This window comes from Tursiops truncatus, chromosome 1, assembly GCF_011762595.2.
Source record: "Tursiops truncatus isolate mTurTru1 chromosome 1, mTurTru1.mat.Y, whole genome shotgun sequence".
NCBI lineage: Eukaryota > Metazoa > Chordata > Mammalia > Artiodactyla > Delphinidae > Tursiops > Tursiops truncatus.
In genome coordinates this window covers 643,572-657,805 of record NC_047034.1, presented here as the reverse complement: position 1 = coordinate 657,805, position 14,234 = coordinate 643,572, and the positions used below count along the sequence as shown (strand labels likewise).

At 46.9% G+C, this 14,234-nt stretch overlaps 1 protein-coding gene across 26 annotated transcripts in view; it reads left to right on the top strand.

Moving 5' to 3' along the window:
* The window catches only part of PPP1R12B (protein phosphatase 1 regulatory subunit 12B), a 211,001-nt gene that overhangs the window by 109,164 nt on the left and 87,603 nt on the right, over positions 1–14,234 (top strand). For 22 of the 26 annotated variants that reach the window (XM_033843002.2, XM_073797947.1, XM_073797838.1 and 19 more), the window contains 4 exons: positions 4,745–4,948; positions 8,583–8,772; positions 8,859–8,971; positions 9,954–9,995. In XM_033843002.2, the coding sequence (XP_033698893.1) occupies positions 4,745–4,948; positions 8,583–8,772; positions 8,859–8,971; positions 9,954–9,995 (549 nt within the window). Of the gene's footprint in view, positions 1–4,744; positions 4,949–8,544; positions 8,773–8,858; positions 8,972–9,953; positions 9,996–14,234 lie in introns of those variants that run through there. The other 4 variants (XM_033843065.2, XM_073798573.1, XM_019945571.3 and 1 more) reach the window with 4 other exon arrangements.

Genomic DNA, 14,234 nt, shown 5'->3' with positions numbered 1-14,234 from the left:
TGAAATCTTCTTTGATTTTTTCAGTGATCCATTGGTTGTTTAGTAGCATTTTGTTTGGGCCACACATGTTTGTGTTCTCTGTGGTTTTTACTCTTGTAGTTGATCTCTAGTCTCATAGCCTTGTGGTTGGAAAAGATGCTTGATATGATTGCAGCCTTCTCAAATGCACTGTGACTTGTTCCATGATACAGCACAGATGTATCCTGGAGAATATGCCTTTGAAAAGAATGTGTATTCTGCTGCTTTTGGATGGAATATTCTCTCTCTCTATTAAGTCCATCTGGTCTGATGTGCCATTTAAAGCCAGAGTTTCCTTACTGATCTTTTGTGTGGATGATCTGCCCATTGATGTAAGTGGGGTGTTAAAGTCCCCTACTATTTTTGTGTTACTGTTGATTTCTCCCTTTATGTCTATTAATATTTGCTTTATTCATTTAGGTGCTCCTATGTTGGGTGCAAATATATTTTCAATTGTCATATCTTCTTGGATTCATCCCTTGATTATTATGTACTGTCCTTCTTTGTCTCTTGTAACAGTCTTTATTTTATTTTATTTTTATTATTTGTTTGTTTGTCTATTTATTTATTTATTTATGGCCGCGTTGGGTCTTCATTGCTGTGCACAGGCTTTCTCTAGTTGCAGCGAGCGGGGGCTACTCTTCGTTGCAGTGTGTGGGCTTCTCATTGCGGTGGCTTCTCTTATTTTGGAGCTCGGGCTCTAGGCGCATGGGCTTCAGTAGTTGCAACACGTGGGCTCAGTAGTTGCGGCACGCGGGCTCTAGAGCGCAGGCTCGGTAGTTGTGGCACATGGGATTAGTTGCTCCACGGCATGTGGGATCTTCCCAGATCAGGGATCGAGCCCACGTCTCCCACACTGGCAGGTGGATTCTAAACCACTGTGCCACCAGGGAAGTCCCAACAGTTTCTATTTTAAAGTCTATTTTTCTGTTATAAATATTGCTACCCAGCTTTCTTTTCATTTCCATTTGTATGGAATACCTTTTTCCATTCCCTCACTTTCAGTCTGTGTGTGTCTTTAGATCTGAAGTGTGTCTCTTGTAGGCAGCGTATATTGGGTGGGCCAAAAAGTTTGGGTTTTTCCATAACATCTTACAGAAAAACCGAACGAACTTTTTGGCCAGCCCCAATATATGGGTCTTGTTTTTGTATCCTTTCAGCCACTCCATCTTTTGATTGCAGCATTTAATCCATTTCATATAAAGTAGTTATTGATATGTATGTACTTATTGCCATTTTGTTACTGTTTCGAGATTGTTTTTTTAGTCCTTTTTTGTTCCTTTCCTCTTTTGTTCTCTTCCCTTGTGATTTGATGACCCTCTTTAGTGTTATGTTTGGATTTCCTTCCCTTTTATGTGTATGTATCTATTATAGACTTTTTGGTTTGTAATTACCATGAAGTTTGCGTACAGCAGTATATGTGTGTGTGTACACACACACACACACACACACACACACAATTATTTCAAGTCGCTGATCTCTTTAATTTCAAATAACATTTTAATAACCCTGCATTTTTCCTTCTCTCCCCCCATGATTACTGTTTTTGACATCATATTTTATATCCTTTCATTTTGTGTATCCCTTAACTTCTTATTGTGGATATAGTTGATTTTACTACTTTGTCTTTTAACCTTTCTAGTAGGTTTGTACTTGGTTGATTTATTGCCTTTACTGTATATTTGCCTTTACCAGTGAGATTTTTCCTTTCATAATTTTCATGTTTCTAGTTGTGATCTTTTTTTGTTTTCTTTTTTTTTTCTTTTTCCTTTCTTTTGCTTAGAGAAATACCTTTAACATTTCTTATAAAGCTGGTTTGTTGGTGCTGAACTCTTTTAGCTTTTGCTTGTGTGTAAAGCTTTTGCTTTCTCCATCAACTCTGAATGAGAGCCTTGCTGGGTAGAGCATTCTTGGTTGTAGGCTTTTCCTTTTCATCAGTCTAATTATATCATGCCACTCCCTTCTGGCCTGCAGAGTTTCTGCTGAAAAGTCAGCTGATAGCTTTATGGGAGCTCCCTTGTATATAACATGCTGCTTTTCCCTTGCTGCTTTTAATAATCTGTCTTTAACTTTTGCCATTTTAATTCCAATATGTCTTGGTGTGGTCCTCTTTGGATTGATCCTGTTTGGGACTCTGTGCTTCCTGGACCTGGATGTCTGTTTCCCTTCTCAGGTTAGGGAAATTTTCAACTGTTATGTCTTCAAATATGTTCTGTGACCCTTTCTCTCTCTCTCTTCTCCTTTTGGGACCTCTGTGATGTGACTGTTAGTGCATTTGATGTCATCGTAGAGGTCTCTTAAAGTGTCCTCATTTATTTATATGTATATATTTTTTCTGTTCGGTGCCAGTGATCTCCACTGTTCTGTCTTCCAGCTCACTGGTCTGTTCCTCTGTATCATTTAGTATACTGTTGATTCCTTCTAGTGCATTTTTCATTTCGGTTATTGTATTCTTTGTCTCTGTTTGGTTGTTCTTTGTATTGTCCAACTGTTTGTTAAAAACTTACAACTTCTCACTCTGTTCATTCTTTCCTAAGTTCTTTGATCATCTTTACGATCATAACCTTGAACTTTTTCTCAGGTAGATTGCCTGTCTCCACTTCACTTAGTTGTTCTTCTGCGGTTTTATCTTGTTCTTTCATTTGGAACATGTTCTTCTGTCGCCTCATTTTGCCTAACTTGCTGTTTATAACATTGTGTTTCCATGTATCTGGTTGGTTACATTTCTTGACCTTGGGGAAGTGGCCTTCTGTAGGAGGCGTCCTGTACGTCCCAGCAGTGCACTCCTCTCTGGTCAGCAGAGCTGTGTGCTCTAGGGGTGCCCCCTCTGTGGGCTGCGTGGGTCATTCTGTTGTGGTGGGCTGACTGTGTGGGTGGGCTGGTTGGTTGCCAGGCCCTGCCTTGTGTGGAGGCTGCTGGTTGCCGTGACCAGGTCATGAGGTGGCCGACTGTGGAACCCAGGGGGCCCCCAGGGCTAGTGCTGGCTCACTGGGAGTAGAGTCAGTGGGGCTGTGGCCCGCTCTCTTCACTGGTGAGTGAAGCTACGTCCTGGGGCTAGTGCTGGCCTGCTGGTGGGCAGAGCCGGGTCCTGGGGGTCTGGCTGCAGGGCCCCAGGGTCCAGAGCTGGTGTCAGACTGCTGATCATTGGGGCTGGCTCGTGATACAGCTAGCTGTGGGGTCCAGTGTGTTCTGAAGCTTGTGTTGGCCTGCTGGTGGGCAGGGCTGGGGCCCAGCTGGCCCCAGGGCTGGTGCTGACCTGCTGGTGGATGGACTGGGTCCTCCCACGGCAGGCTGTGGGCTGTGATGGTCCTGGGGCTGGTGTCCACCCATTGGTGTGGTGTCCACCCGTTGGCGTGTGAGGCTGGTCTGAAGGCTAGAGGAGGCTTACTGGTGGGCAGGGCCAGGGCCCAGGGGTTTCTGGGGCTGGTGTCTGCCCACTGGTCGGTGGACCTGGGTCCCAGGGTCTCTGGCTGTAGGTCTCTGGTGGTCCCGGGTCTAGTGCCTGTGCACTGGTGTGTGGGGCTGGGTCCTGGGCCCTCTGGTGGGCAGGGCTGTGTCCAGGGGATCATAAGGCAGCCTGTCTGCTGGTGGGTGGGCCTGTGTCCCTGCCTAGTTAGTTGCTTAGCCTGAGGCCGTCCCATTCCTGGTGCCTGTGTTCTGTTGGCTATGAGCGGGGCTGGGTCCTGAGGGTAATAAGCTAGAGGGAGGACTCCACGATGGTGCCTGCCTGCACCAGTGTCCTTGCGGTTGAACCAGCTCCCCAGAGTGGCTGCTGCCAGTGTCTGTGTCCCCAGCATCACAGGCCTGCCTCTCCGGGAGACTCTCCAAGATCAGCAGGTGGGTCTGACCCAGGCTCCTTTGAAATGACTGCTTCTGCCCTGGGTTGTGGAGCACGTGAGATTTTGTGTGTGCCCTGTAAGAGTGGGGTCTCTATCCCCACACAGCCCTCTGGGACTCCTGAAAGGAAGCCCTGCTGGCCTTCAAACCCAGACGTTCTGGGGGCTTGTCTCCCCCAGGCTGGGGCTCAGACCAGCCCGCTCGCTCCTGGGGGAGAACCTCCACAGCGTTTGCGGGTCGCCTCTCCTGCCCGTCTTGTGGTGGTTCTTTCGTACGTCTGTAGCTGTAGACGATCTCTTCTGGTCGGGCCTGGGCAGCAGTTGTTCTGTGCATAGTTATCCTGGTGCCCTGGGAAGAGGCGAGCTCAGGGTCTTCCTGCTCTGGCATCTTGGCGGCTCCCTCAGGGTTGGCTTTGTGTTTGTTTGTGTGGGTTTGGTTTTTGGTTTTGGTGGTGGCTCTAGCCTGGCTCTGAATTGTCACCATTTTGAACCTGGTTCTTCTTTCTGTGCGTAAACTTAAGTTTTCCTTGTATCTGCTGGACAGTCTCTGTTGGTGGCTGCGTGCTCTTGGGGGGTCGGGAGCGTCCAGGTGGAGATGTGAGAACCATGGGTGTGGAAGCAGCGGGCGGGCATCAGTGCTGCCCTGTTTCTGGAACTCAAGCAGGAAACGCTCAAGTATTGTGTTTGAAGTGTATCTAGGCTCAGGCCTGGGGCCTCTGCGTACTGAGGTGTTTGTTTTCAGCGTATATTGCTTGAAGCGGCCTCACACATTTCGGGAGCTTCATTTGGAATTCGGTACCATTAGATCTTTACGGAGTTTCCCTGCTCATTCACGGGGCGTTATTCCATGGTTAGGGTGAAACCTCCCTGACCTTGTGGTATTTTCCCAGGGTGTAACCCTGACGGATCTCCAGGAAGCAGAAAGGACGTTCAGCCGGTCGAGGGCAGAGCGTCAGGCTCAGGAACAGCCCAGCCCGAAGCCCGTGGGCCCCAGAGGGCTCAACGGCAGCGCCCAGAAGCATGAGCCCCTGGCAGCCCCTGCAGAGGAAGCTGGGGAGAGCCGCCAGCCCTGGGACCGGAGTCTGGAGGATCAGGTGAGCTCTCTGTGCTGAAAGCAGGTGGCTGGGGGAGTCTCTTCCCCACTGATAATTCCAGAACTGTCCTACTCTGCAGGGGACGCCTCATAGAACACGCTATTTACGTCCATCTTTAGTTGGCAGACCTGTGTAACTGAAAGAATTCAGAGGATGTTAGTCCTTAAGTGATCAATTTTTTCCTCTGGGAGTTAACTAATGCGCTTTTTTCCAGTTTTATTGAGATGTAATGGACATGTAATGTTACAGCATGATTTGATGTGTGTACACGTTGTGAAATGATTACCACCATACTTTTGGTTAACTAAATGTGTCTTTCTATTCTGAAAAGAGAGATCTTGGTATAAAAAAATGCAAATAGAAGTATAAGCATTTATTATTTAGTTTATGCCAGGCACAATTTTAACAATTTCAATATGTGTATTAAATTGTTTAATCCTCACAACAACCCTCTGAGGTAAGTATTATTATTCCTTCTTAAAATATGAGTCAGTGGAGTGACAGAGAGGTTAAGTAACCTGCCCAGCATTTTGCACGGCTAGGAAGAGGTCAAGGACTTCCCTGGCGGTCCAGTGGTTAGGAATTGGCGCCTTCACTGCTGGCCGCCCAGGTTCGATACCTCGTCGGGGAACTAAGATCCCACAAGCCACGCGACGAAAATAATAATAATATTGATTTGTGTGTGTGTCTGCCTATCTGTGTATGTTCTGGTGTTAGACTATTTGGGTTCAAACCGCAGTATCCTTACTAACTAGCTGTATGGCTTTGGGTAATTTATTTAACCTTGTTTTACATAGTTTCCTAATTTGTAAAAACAGAGCTTATAATAGAGGGTACTCCTTGTGAGGTAATACATGTATAGTGCTTGACACATTAAGTGTTCAGCAAATCTTAACTACTACGATGATGATGATGTACTTTTTTTTTCATTCTTTTTTTTTTTTTGCATCTTTATTGGAGTATAATTGCTTTACAATGGTGTGTTAGTTTCTGCTTTATAACAAAGTGAATCAGTTATACATATACATATGTTCCCATATCTCTTCCCTCTTGCATCTCCCTCCTTCCCACCCTCCCTATCCCACCCCTCTAGGTGGTCACACAGCACCGAGCTGATCTCCCTGTGCTATGCGGCTGCTTCCCACTGGCTATCTATTTTACATTTGGTAGTGTGTATATGTCCATGCCTCTCTCTCGCTTTGTCACAGCTTACCCTTCCCCCTCCCCATATCCTCAAGTCCATTCTCTAGTAGGTCTGTGTCTTTATTCCTGTCTTACCCCTAGGTTCTTCATGACTTTTTTTTTTTAGATTCCGTATATATGTGTTAGCATACGGTATTTGTCTTTCTTTCTGACTTACTTCACTCTGTATGACAGACTCTAGGTCCATCCACCTCACTACAAATAACTCAATTTCGTTTCCTTTTATGGCTGAGTAATATTCCATTGTATATATGTGCCACATCTTCTTTATCCATTCATCTGTTGATGGACAATTAGGTTGCATCCATATCCTGGCTATTGTAAATAGAGCTGCAATGAACATTTTGGTACATGACTCTTTTTGAATTATGGTTTTCTCAGGGTATATGCCCAGTAGTGGGATTGCTGGGTCATATGGTCGTTCTATTTGTAGTTTTTTAAGGAACCTCCATACTGTTCTCTATAGTGGCTGTACCAATTTACATTCCCACCAACAGTGCAAGAGGGTTCCCTTTTCTCCACACCCTCTCCAGCATTTAGTGTTTGTAAATTTTTTGATGATGGCCATTCTGACTGGTGTGAGATGATATCTCATTGTAGTTTTGATTTGCATTTCTCTGATGATTAATGATGTTGAGCATTCTTTCATGTGTTTGTTGGCAGTCTGTATATCTTCTTTGGAGAAATGTCTATTTAGGTCTTCTGCCCATTTTTGGATTTGGTTGTTTGCTTTTTTGTTATTGAGTTGCATGAGCTGCTTGCAAATTTTGGAGATTAATCCTTTGTCAGTTGCTTCATTTGCAAATATTTTCTCCCATTCTGAGGGTTGTCTTTTGGTCTTATTTATGGTTTCCTTTGCTGTGCAAAAGCTTTTAAGTTTCATTAGGTCCCATTTGTTTATTTTAGCCTTCAAAGTCCTCTTTTCTCTCTCCCTTTTCAACCAAATATATACGTATATGTAATAACCATTTAGGCAGTTGGGTGAACGCTTATTTTGACTTTTAATTTGATGGTACAGTATTATAAAATAAAAGATTTTACTAGGAAAAAAAAGCAGAGGTGGAGCAAGGCGTTGGCTCCGCAGCTTGCCCTCCTCACCACTAGTACGTTGTTCTACAAACTTCTGCAGACCCAAGCACTCACAGAGCACCCTTATTCTCGGCCACGAGCTGTCACTTTGGGGTAGACGTTTTGACTTACGGTCCATTTCTCAATTGCAGTTGGTAGTCAGAGTTATAGGGTTATATTTAAGGTGATCGTAACTCCTGGTTTACCTAAGATTGTTCCAGTGACAGCTTTTATCTCTGGGTAATTATCAGTACTGTTCCTTTTCACTCTCAGAAATGTCCTAGCTGGGATGATAAACTTTATGGTCAACATAATTACGGGAGAAGAAAGTCTTCTTGCTCTAACTTTGAATGGCTAGGCTGCATAAACTAACCGAGGTTCTGTTGTTCGTTTCCTTTGTTTTATCGGCTATTTTTTGAGTACTTATTACATACTAGAGACCATTGTAAGCACATAACATACATTCTCATTTAATCCTCACAGCCCTCTCTGAGGAAGATATTATTATCCCTGTTTTATACATGAGGAAGCAGAGATCAAAACTCAAGTCACGTACTTCAGGTCACACAGCTCCTTCAAGCTGGAATTGGAGCCATGTTCTCTCAGACTCCCAAGCTGACTATATTTTATTGCTTCTGTCTCTATAATTTATAAACAAATTTATACAGTCTCTGCATGTAGTAAGAATTTCTTTATCTCTGCATGTTCAACAAGCCACATTAAGGTTTATTGTCAAGCTGTGTCTGTCCTAACTCTCAAGGAAAAAAAAAGTTCAAAAGGGAAAGTGGGAATTTTTTTTTTTAATTTTTATTTATTTGGGGTTTGGGGGTGTGGCATGCGGGATCTTAGTTCCCCAACTAGGGATCAAACCTGTGCCCGCTGCAGTAGAAGCACGTGGTCTTAACCGCTGGCCCGCCAGGGAAGTCTCAGAAAGCGGGAATTTTTCAGAAGTGTCAGTAAGCCTAGTGATGGCAGGTTGGTAGAACGCCCAGATTTGGTCTGTCTTCAGATAACTCCTGCATTGTTTCTTCACATTCCTGAGCTTCTTCGTTTCCTACGTAAACCTTACCTTTCAGTGCGCCATCTTAAAAAGGCCATCATCCTTCCTATTTGCGGTGCACAATCAAAGGAATTTTTATTACCAGGGTTGGTGCCCCCTAGTGCCCTTTGATCAGTTTAGGAAGAGCTGTCCTGGACTGCTGTCAGCCTGTAGCATCTTCAGAGCAGGCGTCTAGAACTGTTTCCTATCTGGCTAATTACTTATAAGCCTCTTGATATAGAAAAGCCCATTTTTAATAAACGTGCTGTCCTTACCCTTTGGTTAGACTTGACCTCTGACATCTCATCATGTGGATTGTTCCAGCCTGTGTATCGTCGCCTGAGGATTCCGGCTCAGCCAGACAAACCCATGACACCAGTGTCACCTCCTGCCCCGAGACCTTCCCTCTACACCAGTTCCTACCTGCTCCGGACGGGTAGGTCTTCAGCCCCTGATTCAGAGAGTTCAGAGCCCCCCGCCAGCCCTGCAGGGGCAAAGGAAATGGACAAAAACGGTAGGTCGAGCTTCAGAAACCGCACCCTCCTCCAGTGCACGTGCCCCAGGTTCTTAAGATCCATGCTTTGTTTTCTCTCTGACCAGAGGGCGAAGAAGCAGATTTGGGTGATCAGTCATCTAACAGGCTGTCCATTCGTGAGAGGAGGCGGCCCAAGGAGCGACGAAGAGGCACAGGCATCAACTTCTGGACGAAGGATGTAAGTGGGCTGTCTGTGCTGGGACATCTCGCATTACGCTGGGCTGCCCGCCGTCCTGTGTGTCGGGCTCAAAAGGAAGAGTTCCACACGGGGCCCTGAATCGTGCAGATTGAGAAAAAGAGCAGCCGAAGAAAGACTCCACTAGTGTGGGACTCATTAGGAATGTTCTGGCTGGGACGCCCAGGGCCTAGGACAGTGCCGAGCACACGGGAGGCAGGCAGCAAATAAGCGGGGAATTTACAGCAGCCGTGCAAACAAATACAACAAGTGCGTAAGCCGCTCAGACTTAGCAGCCCCCCAGCGGCCCCTGAGAGTCCCGTGGTGAGTCAGCAGTACCTCAGCGTCGTGTGTGTGCAGGTGCTAACCAAGTATTTCAGGGGCACTGCCAGAATCTCGAGAATTTCAGAATTTCATCAGACTCAGGTTTACTCTTTTGGAGAAAAAAAGGAACAAGTGCTATAAAACAGCTTGACTTTGGCTTTTAAACGAAGACAGGGGCTGCTGTGCCTCCTGATGACGAGCATACACTCAGTTCTTTCCTTCCCCTCTGGTCTGTACCCTGCTCACTCAGCCTTGTCACTGGCATTTAACAGTCAGGTGGCCAAGATCAGGTCCCTGGTCACTAGTGACTCATTTGGAATTAGATGGACCATTCAGTGAGACAAGACATGAGACAATGATGGTCGCCTGTTAGAGACTACTAGACGAAAGTGTTTGATTATTATAGGACCAAATGGGCTGACAGCTACTGACAAAGCCCAAGTGAGATCCGTCTGTCTTAAAGATTCTCCTTTTCCTGCCAGATTCATTGGATTCTTTGACAGCAAGTGGTGCTCCTGAGGTGCTGCTAAAAGCAGCAGTGACAGTGCTCTTGGCCGTCAGCCCTCACTGCCCAGGTGCATAATTGATGGGGCTGACCTTGTTGCCTCCAGGGGTGCCTGTGACCGTGATCCTCTTGTCTTTTTTCTTTCTCCCTTTCCAGGAAGATGAAACTGATGTCTCGGAAGAGGTGAAAGCAGCGTGGGTAAGCAACCAGCAGTGAGGCTGCCACCGTGGGGCTCAGCGTCCCCGTAGGGCTCATCCCTGCTCGCGTGCACACAGTTAACAGAAGGAAGAGCAGGCTCTGTGCAGACTTGGGTCTAGGGAGAGTTTGGAGGTGGACGCTCCTCTGCAAGATGGGACGGGTGCTCGCTGGTATACGGTTTTCTTTCCTTTTTCTTTAAATTGGTTTATTTATTTTATTTTTGGCCGCGTTGGGTCTTCGCTGCTGCGCGCAGGCTTTCTCTAGTTGCGGCGAGCGGGGGCTACTCTTCGTTGCGGTGCGCAAGCTTCTCATTGAGGTGGCTTCTCTTGTTGTGGAGCACAGGCTCTAGGTGCACGGGCATCAGTAGTTGTGGCACGCGGGCTCAGTAGTTGTGGCTCGTGGGCTCTAGAGCGCAGGCTCAGTAGCTGTGGTGCATGGGCTCAATTGCCCCGTGGCATGTGGGATCTTCCTGGACCAGGGATGGAACCCATGTCCCCTGCGTTGGCAGGCAGATTCTTAACCACTGCGCCACCAGGGAAGTCCCCCGTTTTCTTAAATGGTGTAACAATGCCCATGTTCTTGAACGAGTTTCCTGCATTTTTCAGTGCCTCCTGCCAGGTTCTAACACAGTTCGGGCTCTTTTTCTCTGTTGTGCTATTGGATGGTATAAAGTACTTTGAAATCTTGGGAAGAAAAGTGAAGAGTGATACTGTTTCTCATGGATCTACCTCCTCTCCACACTAACAGAGAGAAACACAAGAGTGAATAGTGTAAACAGTCCAGAAATCACTTACATTTGACTTTGAAATAAGGTTTAGCTCCTTGGCTCTTGTGTAACCAGACCCCTTAAGGCCTGGCACCCAGCTCTTCTCTGCTGTGGGCACCCCAGGCCAGCTTTCCTGAAGCTCCAGGTTCCCGTAAGCCACTCACATGTGATAGAAAGTTAATGCTTTTCTAGTACCATTAGTACCATTTTTCTTTGGTTTTTGTTTTGTTTTGTTTTGTTTTGGTTTGTTTGTTTATTTGGCCTCACTACACAGGTTGCAGAATCTTAGTTCCCTGACCAGGGATCAAACCGGGCCACGGCAGTGAAAGCGCCGAGTTGTAACCACTGGACCACCAGGGAAGTCCCTAGTACCATTTTTCAAGAAGGAAGGGATTTGGTTTTGACTAAATGAATTGAGACTCCATGTACATTTCTATTGGGAATTATGTAAGAAGATGGCCTTTTTTCTACCCTACAGTTGTGTGACAGTATGTTCTCAGAATATGTTTAATAACTCATACCGAAAATGAAAACTAATTTGTTTTTAGCAGAGGAAGTAGAAATGCTATATTATGTCATTGACCTGCCTGTATTTTGGTCGAGATCCTAAACAGTCAGCAGGGGCCTCCAGAAAGCAGTGCCCATGGTGGCGTGGTGAGAGCTGCCTGCGTGCAGCTGCAGCCGGGGCTGCCTCACGGGGAGGAGTGGACGTTGGGTGCAGATGCCGCGTGGAGGCTCCCCGGGGCAGGGGGGGTGTGCACACGACAGTGACTTCATTCCACAGGGGCTTGGGGAGGCTTCAGGGGATGAAGAGTGAACGCAGGAGAGCCTCTGTGGGGAACTATATTAGAAAACCCCTAACGAGAGATCCCGGGTGCTGACTACAGAGCACTGAAGTGGCCCATCACCCATAGAGGGTCATAGAGGCCGGTGAGCTCCACGGAGGGAGTTACACAGGAGAGCTTGGTGTTGGCCACTGTCTCTGTCAGTGAAAATCTTTGCCTGCACGTTTCTAAGCTACTTGGTGTGAAAAGTCCCTGCCTGGTGCACCAGGCAAGGGCCACGAAGGTGCCTCTGATGCCATGCTTCCCAGAGAAGTTCACTGAACGACCATTACAGAAAAGATTTTCTGATTGGTGAGATTTGACATAGAGTCATTTGTCAGACTGAAAAATGGTCCACTCATCCCATTGCTCGAGGCATCTGCCAGTGTTCACCGCATGTCCAGCAGACGCCAGCGTAAGTCTTCAGAGAGGAATGAAGGGCCAGTCCTCTCTCTAATGGGAACTGAGTGTGTGCAGGTGCGCCAGCACTCACAGCATGCCCGGCATGTCTCCTGCCCACCACGGTGCCCAGGGGCGGCAGCATCCTGACCCCGGCCTGTGTTAGCGCAGCTCTGACTGGTTCTCTCCCAGCGCTCGTCCAGTCTTGGCAGCGTGATGCCGGGATCCATACGGGCCCACAGAACAACAGGCCTGTCCCTGTAAATTGTGGAAATCTAACCTCAAGATGGTCAGGACTGTGTCACAATCGCTCTCCCACTCCAGGAATCTACTGTTTTTTAAGTTAACTCTTCCCAAGACTCTGACATCTGTTATTTTAAATTGGGATAGATTTACAGTCAGTGAACTGCACAGACCTAAAGTGTACTGTTGGATGAGTTTTGACAGTTGTAATCAGTGGTGTAGCCACCACTCAAGTCAAGATGCAGAACTTTTCCGTCACCTTGAAAAGTTCCCTCGTCCCCCATCCCCTGTCCTGAGAGGCAGCCGCTCTTCCGAGTGCCGCCAGCGTAGAGCAGTGTTGCCTGTTCTTGAGCCTCGCGTACGTGGAATCAGTCGGTGATAATACTTCACTTTAAGGGTAGAAAGGAAACTCTGTCTCCAGCAGAGTTGGAACTAAAATGATTCCACATGTGCACAGATGCTCTCCTCTTCTCGAAGATTCTTCAGCCTCTCACCCATATATCAGTAACAAGAGCATGGCTAAGAAAACCTTTCTGTTGTTTAACCTTAATCTCTGTAGACATCGTGGAAATTTATTTCTTTTTGTGGACCTAAGCTAGAAAAATGTAACCAACATTTGTATACAGGTAAGGTTGATGGCCAGGAACGGCCCTGATGTTTGTCATGCAGTCTGGGAGGGAGGGAGGAGGCTAGTCATGCATTTCTTTGTTGGTGACACAAGGGACGCTGAGAAGGCTGGGGGCTTGGTCGGGGCCCTGCACAGTGCGTGCTTTTAATCAAAACCATCCCCGCCGGAAAACCGACAATGAGCACGGGGCTTCATGTCTTAGCAGCCGCTTAGCCCATGTGCTTAGAGCAGATGTGCGTGGTTGTCTGCGTTAGACGGGTGACCGACCGTCTCCAGAAGTCCTAATATAGCCTGTATCTTGCTAAGTGAAAAAGAAACTGAGTCTGGATTTGACGTGAGGAAGGAGGTACCGCAGTCAGAAGTGCCGCCCCCTGCACTGCTCGTGAGGCACAGGCGCTGGAGCAGTCACGGGCACACTGCAGGTGCTGATGGCCCTTGGACTCTTCTCGTCCTCTCTTCTCTTGCGTCTTTGGCCTGCCTTCATTCTGCTTAACGCTGAGTTTCCTCTACGTGTTCTTGTCCTCTGAAGCAGACTGTTGCCCAGGCCAGTTCTGATATATGATTGAATTTATCACTAGAGGGAGCAAGTCGTCAAAAGAAAAGATGGTGAACAAGCAGAATGGTGTCTAAGGAAGCTGAACAGGAGACGGATTGCTTTTGTTTTAAAGGAATTGTTGACCAGCCCAGTTCAATGCAGTGAAGTTACCCGCCTCCCAAATTTGGGCATCTTAGAATTGGGAAGGAACTTAGAAGAAACTTGGGTTAGGAACCTCGTTTTACAGTTAAGAGAACAGGCCCAGGGCAGTTAGGAAGTACTTGGGGATGTGAAAGCTCTAGGTGAGCGCCCTGTGCCCCGTGTCAGGGAGCCTTTATGGGACTGTGGTGGGGCCGACCTCACATCGCCCTCCATTCCCCATCCTTTTTTTTAAGGGATGCAGGTGAGCAGTCAGATGAAGAGGTCCATCAGGTGAGGTGTGGATGTGTCCCAAGGTCAGAAGCTTTGTCCCCATGGAGGTGGTTGTACCACCCGCCCGGCATGTGGATATTACACCAACCCAGGAGTTCTCCAGACCTCATAGTTTAGGGATTTTTATGGAGGCTTCAACATGGGCATAATTCATTATTAACTCAATCTCCACTCCCTTTACCTTCCCCCCAGAAGATGGAGGGTGAGTCTAAAAGTTCCAAGTTTTTTTTTTTTTTCTTAAAGTATAGTTAACATACAGTATTCTGTAAGTTGCAGGTGTACAATATAGTGGTTCACAGTTTTTAACGGTTATACTCCATTTATAGTTATTATAGAATATTGGCTATATTCCGCATGTTATGCAATGTGTCCTTGTCGCTTATTTTTTACCCAGTAGATTGTACCGCTTACT